General features: G+C 34.9%; 2 protein-coding genes across 2 annotated transcripts in view; both read right to left on the reverse strand.

The window, feature by feature from the left end:
• Window positions 1-425: 425 nt before the first annotated feature.
• dUTPase (Deoxyuridine triphosphatase) lies at window positions 426-4,025 on the reverse strand. Its single transcript, XM_022838500.2, has 4 exons — window positions 3,803-4,025; window positions 3,371-3,443; window positions 2,866-2,956; window positions 426-964 (listed from the first exon to the last, which is right to left on the reverse strand). Exons 1-4 carry the CDS (start codon window positions 3,913-3,915, stop codon window positions 789-791), a joined length of 453 nt encoding a protein of 150 aa, XP_022694235.1. The 5' UTR covers window positions 3,916-4,025; the 3' UTR covers window positions 426-788.
• A 3,404-nt stretch (window positions 4,026-7,429) lies between these two features.
• Window positions 7,430-11,974, reverse strand: part of Pus1 (Pseudouridine synthase 1) — a 12,282-nt gene continuing 7,737 nt past the window's right edge. The window contains exons 5-7 of the mRNA XM_022838499.1: window positions 10,706-10,960; window positions 8,588-8,778; window positions 7,430-7,925 (exon numbers count right to left, since the gene is read on the reverse strand). Of these exons, the coding sequence (XP_022694234.1) occupies window positions 7,757-7,925; window positions 8,588-8,778; window positions 10,706-10,960 (615 nt within the window). The 3' untranslated portion in view covers window positions 7,430-7,756. The remainder of the gene's footprint in view (window positions 7,926-8,587; window positions 8,779-10,705; window positions 10,961-11,974) is intronic.

Genomic DNA, 11,974 nt, shown 5'->3' on the forward strand with positions numbered 1-11,974 from the left:
AATATATGCAAGCTTGACTTTTTTCGGAATAGAAAACCGGAAAATTTCAACCCAACGTTTTATTAATAAAAACGTCGGGTTGAAATTTTACTTTTTAAATTTTCGTGCTTAACTACTATGTAGATATGGATCATAGACACGTCGAAATGATAGATCAGAAATACATATGGTAATACATAAGGCGGCCTGATAAAAAGGATAGAACATGAATACAACATTTCCAAGTAATCTCATTGGATTCGAATTTCATTATACCACCCTAATACATTTTAAACTAATATTGTCTCACCCTACATTTGCTGTTATGCATTACCGATAATAACTAATATTTTTCTAGAAATTCCTACAAAAAGGAAATTTTAACGGGTCATATAATTTGTAATAGTACCAGAATATGGAACATATATAAGGAACACTCAGAAAGATTAAAAAATAGATTTAAAGTTTACTGTCTTTAGTTTGCTCTTTAACAATTAATTATATCATGCTCGTTATCTTCGCAAGAAGGTCCGGCTAAAGCTTAGGTCTCTCATAAACAACCCTTCCTAATGTGTGTATAAGTACCTGTTTTTTTTCAATTGTCCATTCAACACGGATGTTATTTACTTATGCAGTCTCTTTAGACGTAGTTCTGTGAAATCATTTTAGCAAACTCTGCCTCAGGAAATATAAAATCGAACACTACTCGATGGTTCTCTTTTTAGTTTTTTTCAGAATTCGCAAATTTGTGCGATTCGTTCTGTGATAGAGTAGACATAAAAGATTACTGACAGTTATTGATCACTAATTTATTTCGTGCCGGTTGAACCGAAACCGCCAGTTCCGCGTGTAGTTTCATCTAGAGTTTTGCATTCTTCGATCTCCGGGTAAAAGATGCGCTCGCAGATCAGCTGCGCAATGCGATCTCCCTTTTCGACTTTGAACTCTTCCACGCCAAAATTGAAGAGTACAACACCCACATTGCCTGTCGATAAGAGCAAATGAAACGAAAAGCATTGAAAGTTGGTTATTAAGCCTTATTAACAATATGTAGTATAACTAAAGTGTTAACTGTTTTAGCCGAAATACATTTCACAAGATGAGTATTTGAGTACAGCTGATTTAATCTGCCGAACATTCATTAAAGCGATCAAATTCCAATAAACACAGAGATCATTCCAGCACAGTTCATATTTAGTATTACTGTCGGCCGCGGCATTTTGTTAGACGTAAAAAATATGATTAGACCTAACGCGCATGATTAGTCATTTTTGTATTTTAATCAATATTAGTGCTCTCCTAATCTCAATCAACTAATCAGATGCTTAAGTTTAGTTAGCATCGGTAATAATATACTTAACAGAGACGACGCCTTACAACTTTTATGCATCTATTAACCCACTCATCAAATACTCCACTCACTGCAAAGGAAGAAACACGTCCAATTTACTAATTTCACTCATCCCTTACAACTTTTACGATTGGTAAAATTACTAAACCTTATTTCTTTTCTCCTTAACCCCACCTTGTTTTTGCAAAAAGATAATTAACAATATTGTTATGAATGGACAGGCTTCTTTATTGAATTATAACACTCAACCATACAATAGTGATCGAAATTATCGAGCAAGGGTGCTCGAGTAGTTATCTCATTGTTATTCTTTAGAATACATACAGACTGAAACGAAACGATAACCTATAGCTTGTTATATTTAAAGTCATTCATTCGATAGCCTAACATGAGCAGGGAGTCTGCGGGTACTTTCGTGATTACCCGGACATAATATCTTTATAGGATTTCTTATCATATATAAAAGCGTAGCAGGTCCTAGTATTTAAAGTAATAGCCAAATATATTATACATATGTTATATATATGAAACAAAGACACGGTAATGCTTTGAAACAAGCAACAAGATTGTTGCATCCAGTTGTTAGACATTACTCGGTAGTACTAAATTTCAAAACAAAAGATCAGCACTTTACTACAATGCATTATTAAAGTGGTGCTACTTTGACTGCGATATGTAGCGTTCACTGAAAAAAATACGATATATAACAATTCGATATGTTCCGCTACTGAATATACAAAATAGGTGCGATGCGCTAGTAAACGAAGTAAAATGAAGCGATTTTCATTAAAATCATATTCCAATTCAAGACAATTTATTACAAAAGAGAGGTTTAAAAAATAATTTTTGTTTTATGAGAGAAGCCAAATAAGATTAATAAATTCTATACAGAGCTAAAGGAAATACTAGATGATATTTGCATAAATAAAAGGCGCAACGAATTGACTTAAGCAAAAAATTGAGTTTCAGAAAGTAAATTTTTACTATGTAACTACATTACATTGAACACCTAAATTTTCAGCTGACAAATATTAGGTGATATCAAATTATTTTAATGTCTATCATCCAATCATACCAATCATACCTTATAATTACTTAGTCGCTGACAGAAAAAAAGGGACAAGTGTCTATTTTTTAACATTCGCCGTATTATTCCCATTCATCGATCACTCGCATGTATTAGCTCAGTAAGTTTCTATAATTCCGTAGAATATGTGTATTCAACAAAACCACAAAAACGGTTCCAAAACATATAGCTCATGGAAATGAATGAACTGAGAAAGAAATGAGTAAATAAGATTGCGCTAGTAAGAGACAGCATACTTCCTTCGAACGTTGATATTAGTAACTGCTTTGATGAGAAACGTAATTTGATTTATATGGGCCATGCATCTTTGAACGACCAAGACTTCAATTGAATTTCAAGAATCGCTGTTTTAAGTCTATTTGCAATTAATAAATAGAGCTATTTCTACATGCGGTCATAATCTTTGTCCCTAGTATACCTTATGCATGATAATACCTATTGAGCTTACCTCGGTAGTCGTAATCGATGACTCCCGCCCCAACATCAATAAAGTTCTTCAACGCGAGACCAGATCGTGGCGCCACGCGTCCATAGCATCCCTTTAAAATAATAAATTAACTAATTTTTTTAATAAACTTTTTACATTAATATGCTTTTCTATTTAATGGAAAACATTTTTTTATAAACCGATGACAAAACAAAATGACAAAGTTGGAATGCTAACTAAAATACATTTACTCGAAGAAACTTTATTTAGTCTTGCCTTATAATTTTTAACATGCTGCAGGAGAAAGTCAGAAGATCAGCTGTCGTCTTTGTGACTGTGTATGTCTTTATACCATATAAGAACTAACGCACATTCTTTGTAGTATAGTAAGTAGATGAAAACGCGCGACTAACTATGAGCTATGCTCCTACAAAATACGGACGCCATCCTATGCCATGTCAGCGATTACACCTTATGTATTCTCTGTTGTAAACCACAAAAGCTGCGATTTTAAAAAAAACTTTACCTCTGGCACCGCAATCTGAATGTCCGTCATGATCAACTGCTTTCCCCGAGGAGGCACAGTATACGTATAAGCACTACAATTAGAAACATCAAGAACGAATACTATGACTTTACATATGTGCCATATGTGAAATGTATAGCAATAGATACCAAAATTCCGTTCTCACCGCCTCGAGAACCTCTTCCATATATATATATATATATATATATATATATATATCAATAGTCAATTCGACAAATTTTTACTTACCGAACCCTTCTATGATGTCACGGGAACTTCCCTTGTGAAAGGAAACAACATTGTTCTTTTTCGAATCCAGTACGTTATCGTATTAAATTAATTACCTTGTTTTCGCGTAGTTTGAGTTTTATCGGCCCAATCTTTGCGATCTTCCTAAGAACGACAACACTATTGAAGAACAAAATAACGCACCTGTACAGATCATATCCGGCGGCATTTGCAGAACCCCGCGTAGGAGCCATGGCATGCTCGGTAAGCCTGGCAAAACGAATCTTTGGTGCGGTTTTAACCTCGTTCTGGTACATCTTAGAAAATAGTCACACCGCGACAGAGATCCAAGACAGTAAGCTCAACAACAATTGACCGACGCCAAATGCTTGTAATGGATATCTGTTAAAATGCGCGCCAAAATTTGACTAAAAACAGTCGTCGTCATGGTTCACGTCATCTATGACGCTACTCTCTTACTTAGATGGTCGGAGCGCCAAATTTGAACAATCATCAAAAATATACTTGGTTATAAACAGCCAGGTGCATGAACGTTCTTGGGCGTATTTAAGCCACATCATGCAAGCGTTCTTGATTTTATTATAAGCAAACCCAACCGAAATTAGTCTGAACTAGTGTTGCAGAAGAAGTTAGAAATATTCTGTTCTACTAACCTAAAGTAAAGAAGTAGGCATGGGTTTCGAGAAGAAAAAGTATTTGATGACCGTAGATTGGACTGCCGCAATATAGCTCGTTATGATTTATAATATTAGTTTCATTTTCAACTAGCTATTACATTTTTGGCAAGTTCCTCAATAGCAACGAGCTTTGGCTTCAATGGGCTGCTGGTGAAAGAGATACGTATGAAATTGAGGTTCAATGGTAATGTTATCGCTCCTCTTGTAACGCAGCGGATGCCCTAGATTACTGGATGAAACCGTCGCATTTCAAACCTTACACATTAATATAACTCAAGGAACATCAGTGTGTAGTCCCTCGGAATTACCTTAATATAACATATATGTGCCGCGCTTGCAACATAATGGAACCTGGTATGAGCAAATAGCAACGAGCCTCTATGATAATAACCCTTAATAATAGTAGTAATAATAATAACAATAGTGTAAGATTCACTTAATTAACGTACTAAAAATTTTGCTTAATAGTAATGCTTAAGTCATTAACCTGACTGTTTCTGTTTCCCACTATTATGTTATTATAATATTTTTTTAGACGGATTTACTTAAAAGGATGTAAGTTTCTTAATTATTAACAAACCATTATTGCAGTATTATTAATATAATATAATCCAGCAGTACAATAGTAGTAAAATAATAATAACGCAGTAGGTACGGGACTAAATTTGCTTCTAGCCAGAAGTTCGGTAGGGATAATCTTTCGTGAACTTCACATGAGTATCATATGAAGCTAAGTTTTATAAGAGCTATTGAGATGAAAGGGCTATGTGCGGTAAGAAGGTACAGCGAGGCAGCATATAACGTCATACTGCATTTTGGAGTTAAGTCTATTTTGCCCTATAAATACCCAACCGTTTCAAAGGTTATAAAAGTTCCAAAAATTCAAGAAGTCTGTACAAATTTATCCACAAGTTTGAATCCACTCAGATTGGTTTGAAAAGTGGGTGTGAAAAACCTCGTGCAAACAACTACACTGCCTTACAATCACCTGAACTTTGCTGGATCTTTGAAGACAGTGCTTTTTCGGTGACCATAAGTCATTAAACATTCATTTATTTACAGCGGGATATCATGTGCGTGTCTGAATACAAACTCAATTAAGAAGTTAGAAAGCATGTTTCACAATAAACTATAATGTACATACAGTACAATATTATATGTTGCTTCTAAGGCTGTATGCAGAGAAAAACAGACACTTCAACGATCTTTTTTGCATTTGTTGCTCCTGGCGGTCGTGTTTCACCAAGGTAACTTCGTTTATCTTGACTACTTTTCCAATTCATTACTTAAACATTTCATTAGTCAAGTTTAAACTATACCTTTTTTTTGCTTTACAAAAATTTTTCAATAGTAATCGTGTTTCACTAAACTAAACTTCAAAAAGTAATTGTTTAAGAAACCAAAAACTTCAATAGAAGCAAAAGAGCCATCTCGATCATTCGAGCTCCGCTGATCGGTCCAATTGGTCTCAAAAATTCTCTCAATAATGGTCTCTAATTTTATGTATCAAAAATCAGAAGTTATCAAAAGTAGCTCTTTAAACCGATTTTCGATTTTCCGAGTCTCTTAAATTTAAAGTCTATTCAGAAGCTTTCGATTTACCTCTTGGAAGTATCCTTTGAATCTTTCGAAAACCACGTAAAAACCTTAAATAATGTAAATTCTCAAAACGGTTTTTAATCTGTGTGGAAATTCGTCTAACCTGGAGAGACTAGATAATAGCTACTCAAATTCCGATGACGGCGCACTGTTTTCCGCCACGGCTACAAGCTTGTTTATATCCTCAATGGAGCGAGCTCTCGTTCACTAGCTCAACCTATAGATGATGTGCTTATGAAACTGTTGGAGACCAGTCGAAGGAAATCTAGACTTAAAATCCCTGTATATATATGCTGTCTTATCAGTCGATTATTGTAACAGATTACAACAGTAGAAACAAATGTTATTAACCCTTTTCTTCCTGTAGACTCGCTTATAACCAATTGTCAGAACATTTTTGTTTTCTGTCGTTGTTTTAAGTTAAACATACCGACAAGTTTTTACATCCAAATACCTTAGCATAAATTTAGGAAGTGAATTTATGGAGCTCTCTACGTATTATGGAAATTTGATTAATACTGATTATGACTTGCGTGTAGATCACGTTTTCTATTAGATGAAATGCGCTGGAGATAGCTAAGTATCCTAGAGAAAACTGCCAGAGCAAATAAGCTTGCATTAGGATATAATACAACAAGATTATAGACTAAAACAAAACTTTATGCAAAATTTTTGCATAGAGCTATATTGTATTCATAGCTAAATTACGACCACATTAAACAAGCGTATAAAATATCGAAGATTGTCAAAAAGCAGTAAATAGTATTGATTAGAAATAATTGGTTTGGGGCAGATCCGTTCGAAGCAAAATCATTAATAATAAAATAAAATTTCGGGGGATTTAATGTAATAAATGACGGGAAACGTCGCTTTAGAGGCGATCGAGTTGAAGTTCTGACGAGGAGTAAAGTTTCGACGGTCATAATGTCGTGACGAAATCAATTATTAGGTTGAAGTGTCGGTCAGAGTGCTAAGAATCTTCAGGTCAGGCCAAATTGTGACTGCAGCCTATAAGACGGAGCAGTTAGATAATTAGCACTGAGGAAACGACTTATGTATTGACAAGGAGTACTAGGTAGCATTTTGTTAATAAAGAATGTTAATAAATAAAGATTTCGGCGACTTGTAAGAGCTGTAATAGAGACCAAAGCGGTAACAGTTTAGGTCTGTAGTGAAGTTCTAACATTTTTAGCATTAAATTGAGTTTACCCAGATAAGCCTATAAAAAAATAGATTTTGATCATTTTTAGTAGGGACTTCGTCCAGGAAGAAGCATTACGATAGGTTTAACAGTGTTACCCATACCCTAATTAGAGTAGCACATATAATGAGTGAATCAAGGGTATGCATATGTAGTGCCTTACTAAAAACGGCTTCTGTGTGTCTCATTTAGGACTGCACTCACTTGTGTAAATGCGGCGCAAGCCCCGCAACCAGTTCCGTTTTTCGTCATCTTAATTGTATAAACCTTTTAATCATCCGAGCAATAGTTTTTAAAAACACTTTCGATTATATGCAAATCAAAACAACTATATGGTCTCACTGAATATTTATTTTCAGCACTTACTATGATGCAAAGGATTTGTATAACCATCATAGAACCATTTCACTAATTCTACTGCCAAATTGACTACCTCATAGGTTCAACAACTGAAACATTCATACTTGTTGTTCTCAAAACTAGTATAAAATTGGAGCAAGCCGATGTACCAAATAAAAGTTATTTCAAACAACGAAGGCAGAGGATAAAAGAATAAGATGACGCTATTGACCGAACACTTCGTGGAAGCAAAGTATAATATGTCTTGTCTAATTAGGACATAAAAGTTATGAGATATCTAATTGGATAACTTCCTTTTTCTTATCTTGGCGGTCGAGGTTCTTGACATTTGTTTATTATTATACTGTCGTCGTCTGGATCACCGGCTTCAAAGTCTTCCTCTTGAATCTGGTGCATAGATAATGCCTTAACTTCGTGCTCTCGTACATCATACGAGTGTAAAGGCAAGTAGGCCATCCATGACCCCATACTGTAACACACAAGACAAAGATAGGGAACGTAAGATATATGTTTGCTTAAAAACGTTTGAAACTTTCTTTTGAAATAACTTCAGCTTTCTGCAGAGGTTAAGTTCTTTCGTTCTTCAAGTCAAGATAATATATGATAGGAACAAACAAGGTGGACATGATATGACAATTCTATGCATGAATAAATTTATGCGATGACAGTCATCTTGTTTTTAACTTAAAGGCCACGCTGATGGAAACTCGTCCAGCATGTCAAACAATCAAAATTTCACTAACTCCGCATACCATATATACCGGAGCACACGTAATATCTTGGTTAGAGGACATCTTCAGTTCCACACCCGCGGCCAGAAAATGATGAAATTGTATAATTATTCACATCCTTTGATTTTAATGTGAAATGATCGGACCTCATAATATTGATGCCGGACTTGGTAGAATAGTTTGGCACCATTCTGCTCAGGATAAAAAACATCAACAGAGCGCGGTCCATGCACACAGATATCACAGTAGGTCATTTAATATGGCCTTAAAGAACATTGGAGGACACCACCAACCTGTATTATTTCATAGGCGCATTCTGAAATCTTGGTTTATTATAATTATAGCTGCATCTATAAACCTAAATAAGACGAGTCCGATATCCTAATTTTAAAATACTAACCTGTCATCGTTCTTTTCGGTGCTCCAAATATTTGGATAAATATATGAGTGCTTAAAAGTATGGATGTCCGGCTGACGCTCTGTCCATGTTAACTCCTCGTGCATACCATCCCCTCCATAGTTACTATTGTATCGATCGTAATGTACTTGTTCAAGCATCAATCCCAGTGCCGGCGCCTTTGGGATATCCAGCTTAAAAGCAACAACAGAGATATAAAAAGAACTATTCAACAATATTTATATACCGAACAATTCGTTTACAGGTTCTATGTATAATCAACTGAAGTAATTCGACAAAATGTACATTATGATTTAACACGTATTCTAATAAAGAACGAGATAAATGCAGAGCAAACTAAGTATGAATATTGAAACTATGTGAAACTATGTGAAAAGCTATGTGCTATGGGACATAATCCTGCAGGGCCAAACAGTAGCGTAAGTAATAATTTACACAACAGGCATTAAATGTTGCTAGCTTCAAGGGACAACGACATTTCAATTTGCTTAAATGAGTTGATCAACATGTCACAGATTTCGCTGTAATATGGTGTTACTCAAAGTGTAGCAGCAATAGTTTAATTTTTGATCAGTGATATACGTCTCATGCAGATACATACATGAAGCTCAAGTCGTCTAAGGTCCTTGCAAGTGTGCCTAAGATACCTAGGTTATTTCACTCAGCCCACCGAGTGACATTAATAAAACATTTATTCAATGGTCAAGATCATGAGTTGATGATGTATTTTTGTTTGAAGCGCTAATTGTATTATAGGAATATTATTGACAAATTTGAAAGCTCAAGGCCACATTGGTTCCTTTGCATTATATGTAATTCGAAGCGAAGATTGCGACGTTGAAAATTTTATCAAGCCACATACCGTATCGGTGCTATCCAAATACCCTGAATCAGAAAGTATGTTTCTTTCTTAAAGTTTTATGTCGTAATTAGTGTTATATGAAGCCATTCGAAGAACTTTTCATATATATATATATATATAACTGCACTAAGGGGAAGATTAAATGTTCCGTGTTGAACAAGCTTCAGAGATGAACGTTTCAAAAAATTAATTTTCGGCATTTTCTTTCCGTTTTCGTCAGAATTTAAAAGTGTCGCCCTTTTGAGTTCCAAAAAGACTACCTTAAGCTATTTTTGATATGGTTGTCAAAGATTCCCAAAATTGGTAATCGAGGTTTCGAGTAATTTAGTGAAGATGCTTGGTAGTCAATTCCATTCACCATCATAAGTCAATAGAAACCACCGGCCTATAAACTGTGTGCATATCACATACACACATATTATATCTAATTGTACGGTAGTATGCATTAGCCTTATAATCGTTTTCAAATCTAATTTAAATTGACGTTTGCTCGCCACTGTGAGCAAAAGATATGTTTCTTAATAACGGCGCAATAAACCACATATCAGAAGATTATCAGGTGTTAGTTTTTGCGCAGAGTGAAAATCTCCTTATTTTAATTTAAACTACAAATTTGGCCTCCAAAACCAAAGATTCGTCAAAAACAATCTGCAAAAATATTGGCCCGGTATTACTAAGCTACAATAGTTTTAAGTTTTCTTATGTAAGAGTTTACAAATTCCAATAAACAGCTAATTTAAAAGTCCTGCTATTTTGGTACTATTCGCGAAGTAATCCTGCCATAAAAAAATAATCAGCGAAATCAGAGTATTCAGGTCAGCTAGGTCTCTTCGCAAGTTGAACTTCATTACTTCGCTATAGTTGTGTTGTGGTTCTGTTTGCATTAAAGCATACGGTCACCACTGTCTTTCTAAATATGTTAGTGTCAATACGACCACGTAGTTACAGCGACGAGCTAGCAGAGCATGCAATACTGAAAGTACACGAAGTATTGGTTTAACTAAAGGTTTTTTTTACTGGAACTATGCACGTAACACAACAATTATCTTCAATTAACATTCTTGCCTTCATTACTTTAGATTTAATTAAAATGTGCAATTAGATTCCTATATACATTATGCACAATGTTTATGTTGTCTCTAATGTTCTTACTTTCAAGTGTAGACACTTGGGAACCTTAGAGGAGTAGAAAAAATTTTAAATATTAAGTAGTGAGGTAAACTACTATGATTCCGCACCTTTTCAGGACCCCAGGCACGCTTAATAATGCTATCTTCTGTATTGCCGCGCATAATAGCAATGACAAGCCCGATCATTTTACGGATTTGGTGAAGCATGAAGCTTTGACCTTTGACGCGTATTTGCACATACTCGAAATTATCAACGAGGAAGGGCTGACTGCATTCAATCTCCTTAATATACCTCATCGCAGACGGATCATTAGACAATTTCCCTGCCGTAAAGTTGTGAAAGTTGTGACTGCCCAAGTATAACTGAAATTGGAAATTAAAGAAGTTTGTAAAATCGGTAATGTTGATCTAGTTATTCTTTCCTGAGAGGTAAAATTATTTTCTTTTAATAGTGTTTCATTAGTAACAGAGCTTTCATTATACTATGTACTATGGGAACTCTGCAAATATAAGTTAGTCAACTAGACATGCTCACCTGTAGAACAACTGACTTTTAAAGGACCTTTCGTACCCTGTTTCAAGTTCCGATTAGCTGAAGAACTGCATATCTGCACTTTATATAGAATAATTTATTCTTATTTTGTTTTGTATTCAGTTATATCAGTTCATAACGATAAACGCAAATAATTGTTTTTCATGGCTAATGCTTTCTTCTATGAAATATTAAAAAAAAAAAAACTTCCTTTGGATAATTATTAACGTTGTGACGTATTAACAGCCTGTCTTTGTTTCATTGCTTCATATGAAATAATTCCAAAACAGAATCGCTAACAGTACTACTTGTCCTGGTACTAGTGGTAAAATTTGACATTACTTTCAGTTAACGAATGCTGGAATATGTCGCGAGGGGTATTTAGTTGTAAATATTAGCCCTCTCTAAGAAACATATATAAGAATAAGAGGAATCACGAAGCATTGCTTTCCGCTTGCTTATACTTTGTGCACTATATAAAAGCATGTCTTCGCGCAAAAAGGCTCATGAAATAATTATGGCGACTTTTTTATTAACTCTGCCAAGCACAAAGCGTAAGACTTATGCATGTATGTAGTTGGCCTTCTTTTGAAAGGTTTGTCTGATATTCATTAGGATAGAGTAAATTCTCAACTAGAAAGCGTCCACCGTGAGAAAACACTATTTATATGTTGAATGTTGGAAATTTCGATGGACTTCACCGTTAGATCGCTCTTATTACTGCCCCGTATTATTATATTAATCGTTTCTCGTGTTATATCATAAACTGCGTACTCTTGGTAGAGTACACAGTACGATATAGTTTGTTACTCTATATAGTAAAAAATTGGTGGTCCAATTGGATG

Source organism: Varroa jacobsoni, unplaced genomic scaffold, assembly GCF_002532875.2.
Source record: "Varroa jacobsoni isolate VJ856 unplaced genomic scaffold, vjacob_1.0 scaffold_765, whole genome shotgun sequence".
In the NCBI taxonomy this organism is placed as follows: domain Eukaryota; kingdom Metazoa; phylum Arthropoda; class Arachnida; order Mesostigmata; family Varroidae; genus Varroa; species Varroa jacobsoni.